The following is a 22,924-nucleotide window of genomic DNA, read 5'->3' on the forward strand; positions in this document are numbered from 1 at the left end:
CAAAGTGAGCTACACACATGCTGATTGTTTTTAACATCTAAAATATGAGAGACTCCACACAAAATCAGCCATGTGTGTTCTCACTGTGTACTTAAGATGACCAACACAGCTCCTTACCACACACATATAAGCATACATCCTCAGGCAATGCAATGGCCCAGAGCAGATAGCAGTACCAAGACTAACCTACATGAGGGCAGAAAGTAGTGATACTATTGTCATGAGCCTGTTGCTTTATTTTATGTATTTCATTTTGATTTGTGTTGTGAACCACAATTCAAAGGTCAAGCAAGTTTCACATACAAACAAAGTGATATGGGGGGGTCACAAATAAAGTAAAGAGTCATAGTCGCCTTTGCGCTTTCAGCCGTTTATTGAACAAGATAAAAATTAAGAATACTTACAAGAAGCTGCCAGAGGCCACAGCTCACCCTATGACGCTCACCACCTATCCCAACTCAAGCTCTTGATGTCACTTACTTGACCACGCCTCTAAAAGGCACACATTCACCACTTGAAAACTACATCACGGAGAGTAATGACACTTACATTGACTAGTTTATGTCCTTATTTCTCTCTTATTGTCTTTCACAGAGGACCTCGGGTTTGGTGAATAATCCTACAAAAATCAAAGCAATGTTTCCCTTTGGAAATTATGTAATTCTAATTAATCCGTTCTAGAGTCCAAAAAATATTAAGGGGAGAGGATTTCATATAGCATAAAGAAAATGTAACTCAATAGAAAAACCTAACAAAGTGGATAAATCAATATTAAACACTTTATTGGACACTCTTGATGGCATATGAAAGCTTTGTCTGCCGTTTTTGTACTACAAGTTCATTATTTTATTCCTTAGTGTTCACCATATGCTTTACGATGAGGCCAGCACACACACTTTCTTTGGCCCAATATATTAAAATTGCAACACAACAAAAATGGCAATAAAGAAACTATTTCGTATCTGGCACTCAGTAGTCGGGTTTCTGCGACTACCACTCGTCTTCCACCCGAATTTTAGCTTTTACGTTTCAGCAAAACTCAGGTGTCTCATTGACAAGCATGGGTTTGGTTTTCGTTCTTTTTTCTTTCTTGTGTTGTCTCCTTTGTTTGATCATTTTCTTTCTGTTTGTCTCATAGGTGGGGATGAGACACTTGTCGTGTGATTGTTTCAAACCTCACCTTTTAAAGCTTCCGATCGCTACCTTCATAGCTCTTCAATAGATGAATAGTCATGCCTCCTCCCATATTTTTTCTTTGCTTATTTTCCTTCCCCCTCGTGTGCTTGCTGTGCCCTCCCTCAATTAGTAGGAGCGCCACAATTTGTGAAATGACGAAATGTTGCGTTGTTATCCCTCCCTCCACAATGCACTCGCAACAGCGCACTCCTTTGAGTTGGCCCGCAGGTACTGAGCGGCTCTTTTGACATGTCAAGGTGAGACTGTAGGTACCATTTGCTTAGGTGGCATTTAGAATACTGTTATTTTCTTAAATGCCTTTAAAACATGGTTAAGGAGTTTACACAGTTAATCATGACAGTTCATGAGGAGAACCACTCAACTCAGATTTGACAGACAAGTACTCAATCCAATTGTTTGTTTAGCATTAGCCTGGCTCTGGCCCCAAATAAAAAATGAAACACTACAATTGTTTGTCAGTTGAGCTGCGAGAGCCTAATACTTTCCTGAAAACTATTTGAAGGCTTCTTGTCTATGGAGTTGCATTTGGTGTGTGTCAAAATTAAAGACGTAAAAAGTTTTCTCCGGCCTATAAATCGGTCAGTGAAAGACTCCAGCTCACCTGTGACCCTAAAAGAAGATGTGAATATACATACATATATGCCTGTATTTATTTCATTGACTTAATGTCCATTTCATTTTGGCACAAGAAAAACACATGTCTGTTTTGTCATTTAAAATCATTTTTGTTCCTTCCTTGGATGTTTATTGTTCTATTTTATTCCCTTTGGCAGATGGCTACGCCTTTTCCCAAGACGAGAACGGTGTGGTGTCACAGTCGGAGGTGATTCGAGCGTACGACACTACCAAGCAGAGGAGCAGAGAGTGGTGAGCGGCGGCCATTCTGAAGCCGCAAGAGCTTTTCCCACTTTCTTCTTTATTAGAATTTTCGGGACTCTTAACATGACTGCAGACAGACGAGAATGGAATCATGTATTCTTCTGTGAAAGGGAACAAATGAACTGTGTTCTATTATCGAGCACAGTGCTTTTTTTGTTTGTTTTTGCAAAACTGAGCAAAGTGTCTCCTTTCTCTTCATTTAACAGGAAAAAAAAAATGGTTATTAGCGCAAAACCAAAATGATTAACATTATTGCGGCCAATTATAACTGTTTATTGTGAAGTTTAACAATCCTTAGAGCCAAGATTTGAAATGGCGTCAGATTGCCAAAGAGCAGTCGTGAATGCAATCTTCCAAGAACTCGTGAATTCGGCAAACACGTTGTGAGCACCACTCTCCTTTTAAATTCTTTTTTTTATTTTTCGATGCACTAAAGTTAACGTGTTGTGTGTAAAAGCCTTACATTTGCATCATGCCTTCACAAAACAAATCCTTTTTAGTTCTTCACGTAATGTAGACACTGTGCCTGCCTGCTTTTGGTTTGTGGCCTAGTCAGGTTTCCACCTTTTTTTAGCCAAATCCCCCCCCACACCCCCCTACAGCATTCCACACGTCACAATCACAAAGGTGCCTACGTTTCCATCCCGGACGAACGAGCCCACGCCACAGAAAGCTGGCGAGGCACACTTAAAGAGAATTAAATAAATAGATAAATACTAGATAAGTAAATAAATGTAGATCTTTCTGACCATGGTGATAGTGTTTCCCTGACAACGGAGATTTGAACCCTTCCAACTTAAGTGCCATTAGCTTCAAAGAGAGAGAAATATTATCCAGGAAACTCCACGCCAGTATCAAAACAACCTTGTCTCTATAGATATTCTTTTGTGGATTTGTATTTTTATATTTGGAGATGTACACATTTTGCATTGACTGGCTTTGTAAAACCGATCGATCGTCTGCAACTTTGGTCCACCGCCGGGGACGGAGCAAATGAAGACACTGAGCTGTCTTAAATGTCTTGTTCTGGAACCTTAATATTGTGATTGCTTGATTTATTTATAATTGGACTTAATACTTCATGTCTGTGCGATGGCTTTCTTCTCCCTATGGGAGATATGACTTCTGACTGTGGGTGTGGATGTGTTGGGTGGATCCCTGCATGTGCATGTGGCGTATGATTTGTGTGAGTGTATGCGTTACCTACCGTGGTCATTTTTTGTGTGCATTGCATGTCTGTTTTCTACGTCGGAATATTAAAGCCTCACTGAAAAGAAAAGGAGTTATAATATTACAACAAAGCTATAATTGTTTAGCGGGAAAACACAGGTGTTCTATTCATACGTACTGCACTAGAAAAGTCATAACAGTAAAAATTCTTATGAAAAACACCTCAAGGACATAAATTTGAAAAATGAGAAGAAAAACAGTAAGTCGATCTACGTCAGTGAGTGAGAATGACCGCATTGTACATAATTTTATGCTGCACAAACGGGTTCGTAAAAAGAAGTTATAACATTACAAAATAAGATTTGCAAGGTCCAAATTCACCAGGATGTTTACAGGAATAGAATAAAGTTGTAATGTCGCAGGAAAACATTTTTCATGCTATCAAAAATTAATCAGAATATTGCAACAAAAAGTAACATTGTGAGACCAAAGTCAGAATTTTTTTGAGAATACAGTTGTGAGTCGTAACATTATGCGAAAATACGTCAAAAATGTCACAGGAATAAAATTCCCCCAAGGGAATTCCAACATTTAGATAATTTTGTCTTGTAAAAATTACCTTTTCCATATTTTAATAATACAAGTAAAGTTAAGATTTTTTTTCTTTGTAAAATTACCATATTCTCATTGAAAAAAAATCTCCTAATTATATGACTTTATTCTCATCAAATTGTGATATAACATTTTTCTTTTTTTTATCTCAATCACGATTGCAATCGGGTAAAATTTGGATTTGAGGATTTTATTTCCGGGATATTTAATTTTTCTTTTCAGCGTGACCTTAATACTTCTTCGTAGTCCTGTTTGTAAGATTACATGGGTTTTTTTTTCCTCCTGGTGTGTTTCCTAAGTACGAATGTTTGTTTGTCTCTATATACGTAAATGTGCGTGTTGCTGCTAGCCCATACGTCGTCCACTTGCACGAGCTCAGCTTCAGCTCCAATGTCCTCTTGTGTGTTGATGCATGGCCAGTGGGTGAGGGACTGCGTGCGTGTATTGTCGCGTGCGAGTTTCCGACTGGCTTCGACAGGAGATTTTGTATAATGCACTCTCAATGTAACTTTTTTTTTTGCCGTCGTGGTTACTGTCCAGTTTTGAGTTTAATGATGTTTGCGACTCGCTTCAACGGAAAGCTTGAAATGCTCAGAAGTTGTGAAATGTACTCTGAATGTAGACATTGTCTGCATTTTTTTCCCCTTGTGCTTTTCTTTTAAATTTGATTTTTTTTCTCTCTTAGTTGTGCGCTGCATGAGTGGATAACACAAACCTGTACCACTTCATTTTACAAAACGGAAAAAAAAAAACTTGAGTTAAAATTTCTTTCTCGTCATTTTGGATTTCATGATTGTTGTGCATGTCGGGACTGCAAATGTATAAGTGTTGTCTTTTACGGTCCGTGGAGGACGACTGAAATAAACTTTACATTCATGGAGGAACAACTCGTATGTTTTTGTCTTGTTTGGTTGTGGGTGGGTTTTTTTTTGGGAAGGGAATTACGTACGTGCACTGGGGTGGTGACGGACAGGATATTTAGGACTAAACAGGAAAAGGCAGACGGTGTTTAAAGACTCCGGTGTTTGTGGGCAGTCCCAAATGTTTTCGTTACACCGATAATTATGTTTTGAAATCCTCTTCAATCTCATGTTTTACGAAATGGTTTCAGATTTTTGCTTTGTTTAAACAGCTTTCACTCTTATTACACCATAAGACCACCTGGTCTTGTATGAGAGGACTGATTCATTGAGGTGAGTCTTTTTTTTTATTATTGCTCGTGTGGATCTTTTGATTAAATTAATTGAATTGTTGCAGTACGGTGAACCCGTGGGAAAGCATGTCTGCCTGACAGTGGAGAGATCCTGGGTTGGCATGCCTTTTGTATGCCTGTGTTCTTCCGTGAGTTTTCTCCCCAATTCCACAAACATGCATGTTAGGTTAATTTAAGATAATGAATTGCCCTTAAGTGTAAACTGTTGTCTACACACACTGTGTCAGAAAGGTTCCAGTACTGGTGTCTCAAAAAACACATTTCAAATCCTTATGGGTTTCTCCGATGTTCTATTGTCACAGCCACGTTGACGATCACATCTTCAAAACACATCCCTTGATAAGTCATTTTATCTGGTCAACTATGACAAATATCATACAGAGCCAGCATGGTGATCTTCTATATTCTTCTCCGTGCTAGTTGGTTTGGTTTTTTGTGACACCAGTCCTGTAATTTTTTTTGACACACCTAGCGCCTGGTCCAGCCTCTCATCCAATCAGGTTGGAAAGGCTCCCGGAATGACCAGAAGTGCTACAGACAGTTGATGGTTGTAACCTTCGTGCCCCAAAATGAAAAATTTACATAATGTGTGTTTTCAAAATGGAGGGTGGCAACCCAAAACAGGACCCAAGTCTGGGTTATGTCACTGATTATTGGTTGCAAATCAAAGGCACACCGTTACTTGTCAAAGAGGTTTTGCTTCACGTCAGTAGTGGTATCATTAGTTTATGTTCAGTATTGGTCGATGTCATGGCATCTTTCATATACATAAACCACTGTATGATTTGTTAATGGGAATTTGTTTAGCAATATCAAAGAGCCTTTTTTGGATGAGTTTGTTGTGGACGAACAAACATTTTGGGGACAAACCAGAATAGTGATTGCATGAAAATTATTTTCTTGAAGAGCAGAAGGTGTAATGTTGCCAATACTTTTGCCTGCAGGTTAACTCCTCTTATCAAAAACGAGTCGATGGGTTCAAAACTGTGGTAATGTGAAAAATGTATTTTGCAATAAAGGCAGAACAGGAGATGAAAGTGACAAGAATAAACAAGACTTGACAAGCGGAATGTGACAAACGATGGAGGTCGTCATAGCGCGACGTGCCAAAGGAAGACGGTGTCATTTGCTGTCTCGGTTTCACAGTCAGATAAAAACAGCGCCACGCAGGCGTCTTTTTTTTTTTTTGCCCAGATCCAGTTGCTACCTGTCGATGCAACCTTAGCCGCTTCCACTCAAGGAGCCATGGCGCTTTTGACGCCGCAGGCCATGCCACGCTCGTTGAGCACTGACAATGATGAATCTGAGAGCCGCATTCCTCCTGTGAAGTCGCACAGGTAGGGAGCCTCGGACGCTTGTGTGGATGACAGATTCATTCAGGATATTAAAAACAACAGTTCCCAAACTTGTTGGGTCCAGGGTGTCATGTTATGGTGAGGTAAAAAGTTGTATTTTTCCAAGATAAAGAAAGACTTATTTTATTTCAAAATCCCGACTACATCATTCAGTAAAAGATGCCTTTATTCACTCTTATTTTCTAAAAAGTGAAAGACAGAGCCCTATTACAAAAAGTAAAAATATGCAAATGGTGAATAATATCAAAGCTATGGCCTGACTAAATGAAGCTCCTCTTCTCATTTCAACAAAGCTCCATGGCACCATGGTGGCATTTAAACAAAACTTTGAGATATGAATTAGGTTTAAGCAGAGACAGAGAATGAGTTAAAAAATAAAATAAAAAATACAGTAGTTTACCCAAAAATGCAATCGGTGCATATAGTTAATGATAAATGTGCATATTCTAGAAAAAAAAGGGCTGGGTTCCTGTAAGATGTATTTTGCCCCCTCCCCCCAAAAAAGTCATGCCCCTCCCTCAATAAAAATAGTCATGCAGCGATTTTCACAGTATGTGATATACAGCACAATCAAATCAGAGCTTTCAATTGTTGAACTAAAGCCAAGGTCGGAAGTTACATAGGGGGTAATTGGTTTAGCAGGTTACTTTTATCTGCATGCTGTTCCCCATGTGCAAGCACTGTTTGCCCTTTTTAAATAAGAAAATTTTGTTGCAACATTTTGAGGAACCTGGCGATCAGTTTGAGAATCACGCTGTAAGTGAAAAACAGTGTAAAACAATCTGTAAGTGAGGTGACCATCATTACAAGTTGTCAAAAACAAGAAATCTAGTTCAGAACCTTTTCTCAAGCACCACATCTGCTCAGTTTGCCAAGATTATTTATTGTTAAAATAATAGCCCGTACAAAACAGTTAAGGTGTCTATGTACATTATAGGATACAAAAAGTGCATAGGTGGCTCATCCTGTTAGGTTGAAGCTCCTCCAAACAAATCCAGTCTGGCAGCAGGACTCGTCAACTCTGGCCAAAGTCTGCAAATCCCTTAGCCGAAGCAAACGCATCGGGCTGCATGGGGAAGAAGTACTGCTGAGGCAGGAGAAAGGCAGTGCCCTGCGAGGACTGCTGGAGGGGCAGCTGCGCGTGAGCATGCTGTAAACCTCCTGACGCCGGAGGGGACATGTAGGGTGGTGGCAAAGGTGGGGGCAAAGTCTGATGGGTTTGAGTGGGAGTAGAAGCCGGGGTGGAGATGGAGGCTGACACCAGGCAACTGTGCTGCTGTTGCCCCCCTATAGAGAACCTCCGCATGGAGCTCCCGCCCCCCGCCGAACTGGAGCTGGTGGTGGCCGTGCTGGACTGCCTCGACGGGGCGCGGAGGCTGGGCGGCGCCGCCGTCAGAATCATGGGGATAGTCTCGCCCTGGCAACTGCGCAGCGAGAAGCGCATGGGCTGCTGAGCGGGCTGCTTGGGTCGCAGGCAGGTGCAGCAGTAGACGGCCACCAGGGAGCCCACCACCACGAAAGCCACGAACATGCTGCCCACCATGAGGAAGGGCATGTAGACAGGCTCTGGAAACAGATGAGGAAACAAGTACATTAAAGTTTTTGAGGACACTGAGTGAGGCAGCGTTTTGAATATGCAGGAATCGTGAGATTGGAATCAGCCCTTGAATATAACAAAACGTTTGATATATATATATGCCTGTTGAGTGAAATTTCAGGAGGAACCTAAAATAAACTAGTGTCCACCTATTGCTTAGGGCATGCGACTTTTATGGTATATGTGGTTATAAACCAATGATTGTCAAATGGTGGATCAGTACCCAAAAGTGGATTGCGGATCCATTTGGAATGAGCCATGAATAGCTAGTAGAAATTGCATATGTTTGTATTCAGATTTTTTTTTTCAGAACAGTAATGAGGCATAGTTCCCACGTAGCTCATAAAATTTGGGGTCATCGTCACGAAATGTTATTGACTTGTACTCAAGTAACTAGCCACACTGTAGACCAATACTGTGTAGCTCTGCCTTAAGCTAGTGGACATTATAGCTAGAATTATGCAATTGGTGCTATGTCAAATTCATTAGAAACTGCATCCCCCAAAAAAAATAAAAGATTTGGACTCTTCCAACTAATTGCAATAATGCTCATTGATGATATCATTATATCACATTTGACCATGGAGGGTTACGTTTGAGCTGGTTGACCAAAAAAAAGTCTGTTCAACTCAAATGGCTAACCCAGCTCCTTGAGAAGTAGTGTGAAAATGCTCATCGCTAAGCTATCACCCACCGCACCAGTTGGCTAAAAGTTGTGGCAGGATAGCCATCTTGACTTAACGCTCCTTCCATAGTGAAGAGTTGCTCACTAATCCTCACCTTCATGTCGCTGATTAAGATGCACTTCTGATATGTATTGTTATCGCTTACGGAAGCCAAGGAACATTGTACAAAGTTTAGGTTGCACAGTACACTTTTATCAACAATTGTGTTTATTTGCACCATAGAGTGCTGAATTCAGGATAGCACAGAAAATATAAGTCCTGAAACAATGCCCAAGGCAGGCTAAAGCTATAGAAAAAGAAACAGCTGACATCTTGAATCTTAGACATTAAAGTTATGAAGAACTAGAAGCGCAAGTATTAGCTCCCATAGGAGTATCAGCCTAAATGTAATCTGATGATTGTACAGTAATGCTATTTAACGACAGGTTGCAGTTTATTTTTGCCCCTAGTCAAAGCAAGGCATGTCAACAACTGTTGAATTAACTTGTATTTAAGAGCACCCATATCTCATCTCTATTTCTCCACATGTAGACATTCTTGAGCAACACAAACAGTTCAAGTTACACTTCACTGAGTGCACACTCGTTGGGAGGAAATCACAAGTGTTTATTTGTTTTGTTTGGGAATTAAAAAAAAAAAAAAAAGGAAAGGAAAATGTGTGAGCTCACGTTAAGCCCATTCCACACGCCCACCCGCCCGTGCCTGGCTGATCTGTTTGGGAAATTTGAAACGGATAAAGCCCTCAAGAGGACGACTGTTAACTTTTCACAAGCCACAATGACTTCATGTAACACTTTGAAATGTTTAAAGGGGGCCAAAAGTGACTTCACATTAACTGAGCTGTACTTTGTACGCTCTCTTATGTCATCTCACCGAAAAGGCAGAGCAACTTTTAATGCAGTTTTTATATTAGCTATTAGGTTAGCATCACAACTCAGCTTTAAAGATAAACACTGTTCAATGTTAAAGGTTAGGGTTATATTTAACTAATACAGTAGTTTCACTATTCAAAACTAAAGGGGGGGGGGGGGGTAGCATGGAATAAGTTAATATTGTGGAGTTGGGCCCTTTAGATGAAGCAAAGGTTAACGCCATGTGTTTTCACAAGCATGATATGGCTAAATTTGTAAATTTAACATGATGAGCTTAAAATAAAACTACAAACTCACATCTTAATGATATTTAGTTGACTGTCTCAAACAAAATGTATTTTTTGTGTGATGATTAACATATTACATTTAGTAAGCAAGCATGTTTTTAGAAAATGTCAAATATGTAAAATATGTGAAAAGGGGGAGCTAAAAGAGGACTTAATTGAATAAGACAGGTGGAAGTCATGTATGGGCCCTTTTTAAACATGGCATCATTACGGCAATGTCAGGTTGTGTTGCCGATCACCTATTTTATGACTCAATCTGACAACTAAAAAGCAGGAATGAATGCAAACTCTATATTGCCTAATGGACTGGTTTTGTGCCTTTTGTATTCCCTTCAGCATGAAAATCAATATCTTATGTTGGAAACTATGTTAAAAGTACATTAGAATGCCAGCAAAAAGAGGGAAATATATTCTTTCATAAGGCACATCTTGATGTAATTGGTTAGGATCGTAAATAGAATCATTTGACAACGATTAGACAAGATGCTATTCCAAAGTCCCTGTTTTGTGGGTTGTATCTTCCATTTATGGTAAAAGCCTAAAGGCAATTTTGTGCTTGGAAACTTGATAATTGTTTTATTTTTTTTTTTTAAATGTAATGTTAGTGTTCAGAAAATCAGGAGACTAACTTGTGTTGGAATGCTAAAAAGTCCAAGGTATAATAAAGTGTCACTATTGTATAGTGGAGTTGTTTAGAAATTCTTTATGCCCTGTTTAGGTTACGTGTCATCTATTTTACTCAATTTCAGATTGAAATTAGGACGGAATTGGAAAGCTAAAAATGAAGCTATACATTGATGTTGATGTTGCCTGAAATGTTAGTGCAAAGAATGCTTTGTGCGTGTTATGTATGATTTGACTCCGTTTAGGTGGAACATTTGGAAGGTTATTTATTAAATTTAAGCCAAAACATTGAGATTTTAAAACCAACAGGAAAACTGTTATCAGAGACCACTAGGGGGCGAACGCATGCCTAAGGCTTCATGAAGTTGCCTAAATAACACATGAAATACAAGCATGTTTATTAGTTAACCTTTCATTTTTATAATAATCCATTCATTTGATAGTTTTCGTTTCGCAGTTTTTTGTTTCATATTGTTTGTTCAAAGGTAGTGCAGTAAAAATAAACCACGAACATGATGAATAAATGTGATCAATAATCGTAATTACAATATTGATTAAAAACTATTGTGATCATTCTGCTTAGACGTGCCCACTCCTTGTTAAAGGTCCTTTAAAGTTGGGATGAATGATTTAGAAAAAATGATCTCATTTTGATTTTGTTTTTTCATCAATATTGCAGTTGCAATGTTGCGACTGACAAAACTTGGTAAAAACAAGAAATAAATGAATCTGCATTACAATAAACAATATAATGTTTGTGACACCACAATGTTTTAGTCTTATGCTAAATTAGAGACAAATGAATGACGATAAAAGAGTTCATTAATCTAGTCCAACAAAATTGGTGGCTTTATCACTTCAACTTAATTTGCCATGCTTACTGAAACAATTTATGTGAATGTGGAGTGCGCCTCTTAAGCGTTGGACGTGCTTACACTGAACACAAATAAAATACACAAATGTATTAAAATAATAAAGCTAACCTACCAAAAGAAATGAAGTACAGGAGTCCCCCCCCCCCCCAAAGGAAATTGGACCCTTTGTGATTTGAAATTTGCATGTCAATTTTAATTTGATTAATTGCTTAGCAATCAGCTCACTTTAAAGTATATTGTTTTGCTTTGTAGATTTGTTTCTTTTTCTGTCTTTTTCGAGCTACGTTGTGGTCCGAAGATGGCAGGCGAGCCGTAGGTTTCCCCACCACTCCCTCAGCCTGTTGTCACACATCGTAAGTGCACTGATACGTACGTGCCGCATACTCGGTGTTGTCGGTGGTCGGCCGGTCGTTCGTGCAACCGTCTTGCTCAAGGCGCGCGTCTGCAGCGGCGCAGCAGTAGCGCAGCGCGCACGAACCGCAGCACACGGTGGCGTCGGCCGTGTCAAAGTCCTCCGGACACTGAAAGCCGTCGTGGTAGTTGCCGTTGGCGTCCAGCCAGCCGTGGCAGTACTCCCCCTGCGCGTCCGAGATCCGCAGATTCCACGTGAGGTATCCGAGCAGGAGGCAGCTAACCAGCCGCACCATCCCGGCGAGGAGGCTGCTGCTGCTGCTGATGAAGTTAATGGTGGTGATGATGATGGTGGGCTGCGAAACTCCGACAAACTTTTCATCAAGTCATCTTGAGTTATCGGTTCGCTTAGCCGAGCATATGACAAATGGCTGTCACTTTTGGGAACGTTTTGACGATGCCTGGTGTCTCCGCATGCTTCATGCCTCTTTCTCTCGTGGAGCTCCGCTGCCAAGTGGGTTCGACTTGCATTGGACCCGGCGTTCACCCCGGCTCCACGTTTTGTTGACTGGCCATGACGTCATTTCCGAGCGCGCGCACGGTACAACGCCCACAGACGCGCAGTGAGGACAAGTTTTTTTTTTATTATTATAGAAAAGTGGTTTAAACTTTGATGGCTATAAGAAAATGGGGGGGGGGGGGCTTTATGTGTTGATGATGTGCAATTGTTTTTTTTTTCCAAACGTCTATCAAATCTATCGATAATTAATGAAAGACCAGCCAATTATAAACAAAATATTTTGATAACACGCATTTGCATTTTCATGGAGACATGATGGTTTGACCAAATTTTTAGCATGTTAGGATTCAAACTATCATGTTAGCAATTCGTATACATTAATTTGACGAAACAGTTATTGCTTGTTTATGGTTTCTAATGTGGAGCCTTGTGAAAATAGCGTTTGTGGTTCTGAAATGGGCACATTGCAGACTCACTTTGTTACATATTAATTTAACATTGAAATTGTGATATAATGACGCCATTAGTTAAAGTCTGGGTTGAAATACAAGAGTCATCCTATTCTGAGGTGTTTTCAAAAGGGCACCCGGCCCAGGCTCCATGTTGTTGATCGGCTGTGACGTCATTTTTCCGACAGCGCGCCCGTTAGTTTTAGCAATCCATTTGATACGCGCGAGAAAATCCATAATTTCATTATAACCTTTTTTTAGAGGAAAAAAAATCTGTGTTCATTTCAAGTAAATATTTTGTCTAGCTTTTTTAGGAATGTACTATATTTAATTTAAAAATAAAAGTGCCCATTCTGTTTCTACACTCATTATTGTGATTATTTTTGCAAGCGTTTGCCCTTTGTAAAATTGCAGACTTGGAGTGTAACCTTTAAATAAATCGAATAAGTAGGTGTTCATTTAACAGTGTGTTTGCTTGCAGTGTATTGTGGAACAATGTCAGAACAGCTTTGGTCGCTTTGAGGAAAAATTCCTGCTCATTAGACTGAGATGTTGATTTAACATTTAAGATTGAGTTTGGAATATAAACTCGATCCTAAAACGACGTTTCATGTTGAAAAGCTGCTGGATTGCTGTGCGTCTTGACTTTGACTATGGCGCCCCTCTGTGGTGTTTACTAACTTTGCTCGTAGCTGGATGGAAGATCCAGCTAAAATCGGGACGCGGATGTGAGCTTCAAATTATTTTTCTATTAATTTAGTCATGTGCACAATGTAATTAAAGAACTGTGACCAAAATTCTCACACAATTCAACAGAGATTAATTTAGCATGAGTAGATTATGTAGTATATTTACAAATAAAGCAAGTCCCGCCTGTCCTCCCATCGCTACCAGACCCCCCCCCCATCCAACCTCCACCCACTTTGCCTTCCCTTCCGGACCAGACATCGACCTCCCGCCTGGGGATTGGAGAAGCTGCATGTCAGTAATTATTCGAGCCTTTACCACACTCCCTCCCTCGCTCCATCGATAACCGAGCCTGGCAGACAGTGACGAACGAGCCATCGCAAGCGCCGCACCTTACCTGGACCCACCTGGCTGGAAGGCAGGGATGGAGGAGGAGATGCAGCACACCGAGGAAGGCCCCTCCGACGCCAAGATGAGACGCGGTGGCCCCGCCAGGAGCCTCCGCTGCAAGTCGCGCCTCGACCGCTCCGCTTCGATCGAGCCTTCGCTGTTCACTGACGCTCGACAGTTCACATTCCACCCCAGCCAGCATTTGCCTTTCCCGACGCAGTATCAACCAAACCACCACCAGAGATTCCCCGGCGAGGGCAGGCCCAGCTGCGGGGTCCCGACATCTACCTCCGTAGACGCAGCGGGCGGCGTCGCTCTCGGTACCCAGCAGCGGCGCGCCATCCTCGGCAGAGCAGAGTCCTCACTCTCCGCTGGACGACTCAAGCAAGAATCTCCAGACTGCACGTTTGGGATCACTTCAGGTGGGTTTACAACTTTAAGTTCAGGCTGTTTTAGCGCGTTCGTAACATTTTACAATATTACATTTATATTCCATTTCAATAATATTTTGACACTTGTGGTCCTCACCAACTCCAATGAATGAAAAGAGCACTATCTCTTATTTGATACCCTCTAGCATCATGCATTGTTTCATTTCTTGTTCGCTGTGATTGATGTTCAGTTGTAATGAGAGCAGCCACTATTGGATCACTACTGTGCAAAATAAAACTGGACTAAATCGTGTGCACATGCATTCTGTGTGCATGTGAGTAGCCTTCACAATCTCCCGTTTAAAGACATTGTTCCAGCTCAGGCTGCTGCTCACAGAGAAGGCTTGAAAGGGAGGTGTCTGTGCCCAAGAAGGATAGGAGGGTGCGTCCAAGGCAGACCAACCCAGAGATGAAAGCAATCAACCTAATCCTCACAGCCGTGAAATTAAACAGGAGACATTTTATCATCTAATCACGTTTTAATCTCTTTATCACATTTGGCAGATCGCTGCTACTATATTGTTGCTTTGTTGGAGCATTTGGTGGAATACCAAATCTGCATACATGTGGGCCATGCAATAGCCCAAATATTGTTAGTGCAGCAGTAGATTTGTGTGCCAATTTGTTCACCTCACACAAATGATTGAATGCAGGAAGAAAAAAAAAAGTTTTTATTCTAATAAGGAATTATGGAAATAAAAATCACAAGTTTTTGTTTTGTAAATTGGTACTCAGTACTCATTTTGTGAAGCAAAGGGCTGGCATGGTTGCTTCGGAGTGCCTCGTTGTTGGCTGTGAGTACGTGGACATCCCACAGAAAAGGTGGAAGAGCAAGGGGGGCAAAAATAGCCAGCCAGCCAGCGTGTGGACAGAAATAGCCGAATGAGCATTTTAAGTTATACTTAAGGCAAACCGTTTTTGATCAATTTTAACATACAAATTCATTGTTTTGCAAACAGTGTGGCAAGTGTTTGCAAAACAGTTTGCAAGCATTTGTAAACGTTTTGGGGCAATGGTATTTTTCATTTGAAAATGCAAGTGACCACGTGACTCATTTGTTCACTGATGATGCGCTTAATGTTCCCTTGATGACAGGAAATCAAGTTGATGAAAAGAAGCCCACAATAGCGCCCAGTGCATGCATATAAAAATGGCCTTCTCCGAGTATTGCTATTAAAACAAATGGGCCTCATAAATTCTCCACGGCCGAGCGTGTTGCTTTTAATGACGTTTTAGGAGGCTACTAAACTCGCCGTTTGCCTCAGAAGTAGGCGGGAGGGAGTAGCAAATGGATGATATCAGCCACATCTCTACTGCTCCGCACAGACACAGCGTATATTAATAACTGTGACACATCTGTGCCAGACTGATAGACACATCTGAGCGATTGCGTGTGTATATCAGCGACGTGCCTGGACTAAAAGGCTGGGATATTGTTACTATTTCTGCTCCACAATCCGTTTTAGAAGCACACTTATAAAGACTGCTAAGTGAATTCCTCTGACAGTGTCGGTCAAAACGTTAGCATTGTTTTCTTTGCAAAGGCTGGGTGCGTTTTGAACATTGGCATGTGAATTTAGAATATTAACAAGCCCAGGTTTCTATGAATAGTGTAGTTTGTAGTCATAGTGTCAAATAAAAGAAACATGAGGGATGGAGAGCCAATCATCTTTAAAATATCTAACTGCAGAGAGTCTCACATATCTGTCAGGAGTAAGAACTTTGTGAGTGCGAGTGTCCTCATTAAGGTTTAATATCCTCACCTCCAAAAAGGATTTTCGATCCCGTTATAATACAAGCCTTGCTTTAAACTCTAGTTGAAGATAGTCACTGTTAAAAGTAGGTCATGCATCTGGCAGGAAACAGGCCTCGTGCAAGAGCCAGTTGAATTGGAGAACAACATTGCGGCTGAGTCTAGTCGGCAAACATAGGCAGGCCGGAGATGTTGCGGCGTCAATTCAAGTACACCGTTGGGGTGAGCCTTCTCAGAGAATGGAGGGAGATCATAGCGCATATCACGTAGCTCTCCATACAAAAGAAAAGGTAAAGCTAAAGTGGCAACCCCATGCCCATATGTGTCACCTTGGGCTTCATTTTCTAAGACAATGCCAGCATATCCTGATTTTTGCATTTGACAATTTGTGATGACCAAGTTGTGGAGGAGTGACTATTTGGTGGCCTGTTCAAGTTTGGCACTAGGTTAAAATGAAGTCTTTTGTGTTTTTTGTCTTCATTGTCCAGAGAACCGACTCATCTTGGACGCCTTCGCCAAGGAGTGCAGTCGAGTCCTCAGCCTCCTCAATAACGGGCGGCTGCTAGAACCCTCGCCGTCCCTCCAGTCCAGCATCAAGACGGAGGAGAGTTGCACCACCAGTCATTGCGCCAAGCCCGAGGAGAACTCCTCCTCATCGTCCACAGAGCCAGAAGAGGAAGCTCAACAAAGTCACTTGGTCCAACAACAGACCTCCGCAGTTCTGCGCATCTTCACAGACTCACTGCACAGCTATCTGCTCTCCGGGCAGCAGCAAGAACCTCGTGTGGTTGCAGGCTTGGACGAGGAGCGGTGCCACTCTGCGGAGCCCGGTTCCGAAGTCTCGCCCCTGAGACGCACACTGGTGGGCTGGGGCTCGCCGACGCCGTCCGACTCGTACGGCCACCCTTCGTCCACGCTGCCGGAAGAGGAGGATGAGGAGGAAAACTGTTGCCCGCGTTGCCTGGAGCTGGAGCAGGAAGTGCTTTCACTGCAGCAGGAGAATGAGGAGCTCCGCAACAAGCTGGAAAGTGTCCCAGGTGCGTTCACAAAAGACAGTTACCAGTTCTTAACTGCGAACAGTTATGAATTCAAACAAAAAAAGGAATGTTAACATTTATTTAATTTTATTTATTTATTTATTTATTTATTTCGGCTTAATAAAAGATACGCGTTCCTTCTGTACAAAATATTCTATTTCATTTTAAAATAAAATAAATGGTGGTCAATACAAACAAAAATGCTGTTTTTACAAACCCAAATAATAATTTAAAAAAAAAAGGTCATCTTAGAGCTGTGATTTTTAATGCCTTTATACTGTGATATTTACTGTCCCTTTTGTCATGAATATATCATCATACTCTAATATCGGCCCATGTCTGTGTTCAATCACAACATCAAATAAATCAAAAAATTAAAACATTTACAAACATATAAAATGGATGGGAGGAGTTTTTAATTCAAAAGGAATACACATATAAGATCACAACCAATTTGAATTAGATTTTATGAAGATTTGTTGGGCAATTTTTATGACAAATCAATGTGTTCATTGTTTGTGTTCTCATTGACCGTCACATCTGCAGTTCCTTGTCAAAATGTTCTCGACTACTTCAAGAATGTCGTTGAGTTCCACAACCAAATGGTGCTGCCGATTCCAGAGGAGACGCTCACTGAGGTGAGGTTCAAATTAACGCTTAGTTGTAGTCTGTGAGTGAGCCTGCATGTTTCAAAAGTAGTGTGTGTTGAAGTGAAAATTGCTTCTTCTGTCTTTGTAGGAAGAAGAACAGCAGTCAGTCTTTGAGGTCGGTGTTTTTTTTTTTATACCATTTGTTTTATTCATACTGGAAAAAAAAGTCTGGTGTTTTAATATATCACAGACTCACATTATCGGTTGTCAAGCAGAAAATCACTAAGGTATCTTGCGTTCGCAAAGAATTAAAATTCCTGAAATTTGAAGGTGTTTTGAAAATCTGCAAGTAAAGGTGCTTGGTGGGTTTTCTCGTTTACTCTTGAGGAGAGGAAATGGGTGTTCCCCTTTCAAGGCACCGTATGCTATTGTTATATAGAGCTGTCAAAATCAACAAGTAATCGATTCTCAAATTAAATGACAACTATACTTTAGCTTAAACCTTTCTTTGATACCCTAACCCTAGTTTGAAATCCTGACCCTTGTTTTAAACCAAGTTTGAATCCCTAACCCTAATTTCAAACCCTAGTTTGAAACCCTAACCCTAGTTTGAAACCCTAGTTTGAAACCCTGACCCTAATTTGAAACCCTAACCCTAGTTTGAAATGCTAGTTTGAAATCCTAACCGTAGTTTGAAACACTGACTAGTTTTAAACATTAGTTTGAAACCCTAACCCTATTTTGAAACCCTAAACCTTGTTTGAACCCCTAGTTTAAAATCCTAGTTTGAAACCCTAACCCTAGTTTGAAACCCCAGTTTGAAACCTTAACCCTTATTTTAAACCCTAATCCTAGTTTGAAACCCTAGGTTAAAACACTAGTTTGAAACCCTAGACCTAGTGTAAAATGCTAGTTTGAAACCCTAGTTTGAAACCCTAACCCTCGTTTGAAACCCCAGTTTGAAACCTTAACCCTCGTTTTAAACCCTAGTTTGAAACACTAACCCTAGTTTGAAATCTTGGTTTGAAACCCTAACCCTAGTTTGAAACTCTAGTTTGAAACCTTGGCGCACACTCACGCACACACGCAAACACACGCACGCACACACACACACACACACACACACACACACACACACACGCACACACACACACACAATGGACGTTCACAATGTTCACATTTTTCTATGCTTCTTCTAGGTAATTGCCTCTTCCAAAGAAGTTAAAACGTTTAAAATAAAGATATTTCAAACATTAAATCATTGTGTGGTCCTGGATATAATACCTAATATCATAGAAGTGAATTACTCTCTACCAAAATGACAAAAATGGCATAAAAACACAGTGATTGTAATGTATAATGGAAGGGTGTAGCGTACAGTCACAGGTTAATCAAAACAAGACATTTGCAAATGTCTGCTTTTATTATGAAAAACAATGACCACCTCTATAACTGAATCAGTTTCAAAAGGTTTGGTGAGCCCAACTTTAATTCCTCTTGTGTAATATTGTGTAATTGATATTTACTAATTGTCACTAAACAATCCCAAATAAACAACAATAAAGAGGGGAAATGGTTTTGTATTATACTTTGATGATGTAACATTTGATCTGATTATTCAGTTCATCAATTGAATAATAGTTACAGCCGTACTGTTATGGTGAGTCAAGAAACAAGAGAGAAAGGTGATTCGGTAAATACACGTTTTTACTTTTTCAGTAAGCCTTCTAGATACTTTATTTCTTCATATCACACATTCAAACAAAAAATTCCGCACCGGGCTTACAATCATCTTAAACTGTCTCAAATGAGTATGATTATTTCATCAGTTAGGAAGATTATGGCCAAGTAACTCAACCCAGAATTAAACTCTAGCTGATGGTCAAAGAGAGCTGTTCCTGGAACATTACCTGACACATTGTCAAATCTCAAAATGTTAGGATAGATTCTCCTCAATCCAGGGAAGCAAGCAACTCCTGGAGAGCTACCCTCTCTTCATCACCAATAAGCAGTGGGACGAGGCGGTCAATTCATCCAAGAAAGATGGCCGGCGGCTGCTGCGCTACCTGATCCGCTTCGTCTTCACCACCGACGAGCTTAAGTTTTCGTGCGGCCTGGGCAAACGGAAGCGCTCAGTCCACTTGAGGGAACCGGGCCAAGAGAGGCGACCGCTCAATCCCGTCAAAGTCAGCTGCCTAAGAGGTACCAACCAGCTGGAATGATGGCGAAAGAATCACAAGTTAAAGCTTTGCCGCATGTAATGAATGTGCAGGATTCTCAAAGTGTGCCTGGTCAAAGATGCCATGCTTAACACTTTTCTTCAAATGTCTCCGTCAGAGTTCATCCGAATGCACTGTGCCTCCAACCCAGATTGGTGGATGCCCTCTGAAGAACAGATCAATAAAGTTTTCAGCGATGCCGTAGGCCACGCTCGACAGGGCCGCGCTGTGGGCACCTTCCTGGGGGGCGGAGGAGGTGCCGGCGGTGTGCTCTACCTGGACAGCTTTGACGGACACTTGTCTCAGGACGAGCTCTATTTGAAAGGCTGTCACAACGGCCAGTTGGACTGAAGAAGCCTCACCGAGTGTCGCTGTACAGCAACATAATCCAAATCACTGACCTTTTCCTGTCACTTTGTAACAGGGATGGAGAACCCTTTTCCGATCAGGGACCAAGTCCTTAAAGGGCCAAACTAAATTCATGAAAAATATGACGATCAAAAGTAATCTTTCCTAATACACAATAAGAGCAGATGTAGATTTTTTTTACAACAGTTTCTCTGACATCGTATTTGTGCATACAAAGAGGGACAGATCAAATGTTTTCCAAGGCTGTGTATTGCTCATGAATTGTCGGTTGCTTTACGCAGTGACAATATTCCACATGAGATTCTGACAAGATGCTTCTTCTTCTGACAAGTATTACATAGCTGCTATTCAACTCATTATGTATTCCAACACTAGCTGAATGCAGGTTAGACTTAAAGGGGTTTTGCATCAGTCTTCCTTTTCATTGTTTATTGTTCACCATTTTAGAAAGTGGGACATTAACAAAACTGATCATGACCCAAACTCAATTTTTTGGTGGGGTTATTGGCCAAATGAAGCATTGTCCTTCATGACTTTGATGAAGCACCTTTATTTGTAACCCTCTTTTTGTGTGCCCCATGAAGAGGTCATTTCAAAACCTGCAGTTTTGTATTTTGCTTCATTGAAGCAATATTCACGTCCTGTTTTTACAGGAAGATGCTGATGTTGTTCATCCTCATCAGCTCCTGTTTCACCCCATAACAGTATTTATAATGTGAGATGGAGCCTCTTAGACCACATGCGTCTTGTCAGACTGTAGTAAAATTAAACATGTCGTGGTCTCGCCCAGGGAACGGTAATGGTCACGCCAGGACACAAAATAGTTAGATTCGAACCCCGGACACAACTTTAGATGGGGGACAGTATATACTGTATTATTTATTAAAACCAGTATATGGGTGGCCTCCGAGTTTTGACATGTATTGTGTACTTAGGTCACTCTTTTACTTTGGCTGGCTAGCTTTTTCATTTGCATAGTGAATGATATATATTTTTTGTCAGTTTAAAAATCTGTACAGGCATCCTAGGCAATCACGACCTGTCACAGTTTCACTCCACGTTGTCTCACCGTCATCCTCTTTTGTCATCGAAACCTGAAACGGGGCTGCCATAGCTGCCGGGAAGAGTAAGTGTGACTTTGTAGCTCTGTTTTGTGACATGTTGCAAAGCACACATCAGTCTTAAAATTGAATACTGAGTCAGTCAATTATCCCTTTCAAAGCACTGCATTGTGGGTAGAAATGTAAAGTGTAAATGAAGGTTTGTTCTAAGTTTTTAGTTATTCTTATGCTTGTAGGGTGCAGCCATAAAATAATGCCTTAAATTTAACATCTACAATGTTACAGCTTAATGTCCCAATGACAATGTTTGACTGCCCCAACAAAAGCACAAGGCATCTCTTCATTTGCAGTTTTCCCTCGGTCTTTTATTCACGCTAACTGTATGGCTTTGTGTATTTCATTGGGAAGTTGAAATCTAGTGTGTTTGTATGTACCTGGATAATTGCTGTTTAAAGCTGTACTGTGATATAAAGTACTCTTACATACAAGTGTTTTTTAAGCCACATAGAAAAATGCCACAGGAACCTTAAAAACGTTGCATTACGTCCTTGTGTTCTGAATGTCAACATTTAACTGTATCGCTTTTATTATTTTGGTGGCGTTTTCAAAACACTGTGAAATGAAACATTGATTTGATTTTTACAAATCTTATAGTTTCCGTTTCTGGTTTATTATTAATAATAAACTTATAAATCATCTTTGAATTTACTTCGCTAAAAATAATTGCCCTAGCCGGCTAGCACTCAGGCTTCCATGCATTGATGTCTTTTTCCTTGCATTTTCATTATACATTTAATATATTCATATTAATGTGACTGTCAACATAACCATTGCAATGATTATATGTACATATGTACGAAGTATATCACTATACTGTAGGTAGGCCGCAGTCTATTGTAACCATTCATTTTTGTATGGTATCTGTTTCCTATTTTATTTGTATTTAAATTTACATCTAGCTTGCTATAACAGCATTGTTATTCCGATGCAATTTTATCTGCAGTGCAATCAGTTTGGTATTAATACACAACTCACAAGAAGGCTGAAAGAGTCACAGACGGGCAAAAGAGTGTACATCCTATGCATTGATTGATCCGTTCATTGATCAATAACTGAATTCTGCCGTTCAGCTTGAAGAGAACAGCAAAATGGGGCGGGTGGGCGTGCATACATGAATTTAAAAGATTAGGAAAGGTAACATAAGTTTGGAAAGCTGAAAGTGCATTATAAGGTCAAATGGTGAAATGTCATCAAGAAAACGATGCAGAAGCAAAGATAAAATGAATGACAACAAACTGAATGTAGTGTACAGCTAAAAAAAAAAAAGTAAATAAAATGTATGTCCACAACTCGCCAGCCACTATGATAATATATAGTGGGAAAATGTTAACCCTGCATTGCTCTGTACACATGCAAGTCTGTCTGGCTGTTTTTGTCCATTTCTCCACTAGAGGTCGTCAGAAATTCACAGATGACGAATGTGTGAGTTAAAGACCATTATAAAATATGCGGCGGTGTTATACGATAATAATCAGCCTTTTCATCAAGTTCCATCAGGTTCCACGTGCATGAAGTCATCGCCTAAATGGTTTGTTTCTCTCTTTTATGCCACGTTGATGTTGCATCGTCATCATGCGATGCGATGATGGTGCTGCACATTGATCGCACGTGGTCTTCACAGATATGACCCCCCCCCCCCC

At 40.6% G+C, this 22,924-nt stretch overlaps 3 protein-coding genes across 10 annotated transcripts in view; 2 read left to right on the top strand and 1 right to left on the bottom strand.

Annotated features, from left to right (window-relative positions):
• atp8a1 (ATPase phospholipid transporting 8A1) overlaps positions 1-4,745 on the top strand; it is a 90,101-nt gene extending 85,356 nt beyond the window's left edge. For 5 of the 6 annotated variants that reach the window (XM_049753556.2, XM_049753562.2, XM_049753547.2 and 2 more), the window contains one exon: positions 1,971-4,745. In XM_049753556.2, coding sequence (XP_049609513.1) covers positions 1,971-2,068 — 98 coding nt within the window. In that variant the 3' untranslated portion in view covers positions 2,069-4,745. Of the gene's footprint in view, positions 1-1,138; positions 1,434-1,970 lie in introns of all 6 variants that reach the window. The other variant, XR_007488314.2, reaches the window with a different exon arrangement.
• Positions 4,746-6,574: 1,829 nt separating this feature from the next.
• Positions 6,575-12,325, bottom strand: shisa3 (shisa family member 3). 2 transcript variants are annotated; one of them, XM_049753696.2, is made up of 2 exons: positions 11,752-12,325; positions 6,575-7,992 (listed from the first exon to the last, which is right to left on the bottom strand). In XM_049753696.2, the coding sequence occupies exons 1-2, from the start codon at positions 12,098-12,100 to the stop codon at positions 7,442-7,444; spliced, it is 900 nt and encodes a 299-aa protein (XP_049609653.1). In that variant the 5' UTR covers positions 12,101-12,325; the 3' UTR covers positions 6,575-7,441. The 2 variants fall into 2 exon arrangements, with proteins under 2 accessions (XP_049609653.1, XP_049609663.1); XM_049753706.2 differs by having other exon boundaries at positions 11,741-12,325.
• A 1,292-nt stretch (positions 12,326-13,617) lies between these two features.
• Positions 13,618-22,573, top strand: LOC125988417 (BEN domain-containing protein 4). Of its 2 annotated transcripts, none has more exons than XM_049753612.2 (6): positions 13,618-14,186; positions 16,437-16,985; positions 17,532-17,623; positions 17,724-17,750; positions 19,516-19,777; positions 19,913-22,573. In XM_049753612.2, exons 1-6 carry the CDS (start codon positions 13,799-13,801, stop codon positions 20,143-20,145), a joined length of 1,551 nt encoding a protein of 516 aa, XP_049609569.1. In that variant the 5' UTR covers positions 13,618-13,798; the 3' UTR covers positions 20,146-22,573. The 2 variants fall into 2 exon arrangements, with proteins under 2 accessions (XP_049609569.1, XP_049609572.1); XM_049753615.2 differs by having other exon boundaries at positions 19,537-19,777.
• The last annotated feature ends 351 nt before the right edge of the window (positions 22,574-22,924 follow it).

Source organism: Syngnathus scovelli, chromosome 1 (assembly GCF_024217435.2).
Source record: "Syngnathus scovelli strain Florida chromosome 1, RoL_Ssco_1.2, whole genome shotgun sequence".
Classification (NCBI taxonomy): Eukaryota; Metazoa; Chordata; class Actinopteri; order Syngnathiformes; family Syngnathidae; genus Syngnathus; species Syngnathus scovelli.

Excerpts from the sequence above, each read along its gene's own strand:
- shisa3 (XM_049753696.2), bottom strand. The coding sequence starts at position 12,100 with ATGAAAAGTTTGTCGGAGTTTCGCAGCCCACCATCATCATCACCACCA. Across the intron at positions 7,993-11,751 it reads CCGACCACCGACAACACCGA|AGCCTGTCTACATGCCCTTC; the intron begins GTATGCGGCACG and ends ATCTGTTTCCAG.
- LOC125988417 (XM_049753612.2), top strand. The coding sequence starts at position 13,799 with ATGGAGGAGGAGATGCAGCACACCGAGGAAGGCCCCTCCGACGCCAAG. Across the intron at positions 16,986-17,531 it reads CAAGCTGGAAAGTGTCCCAG|TTCCTTGTCAAAATGTTCTC; the intron begins GTGCGTTCACAA and ends TCACATCTGCAG. Across the intron at positions 19,778-19,912 it reads CAAAGTCAGCTGCCTAAGAG|AGTTCATCCGAATGCACTGT; the intron begins GTACCAACCAGC and ends TGTCTCCGTCAG.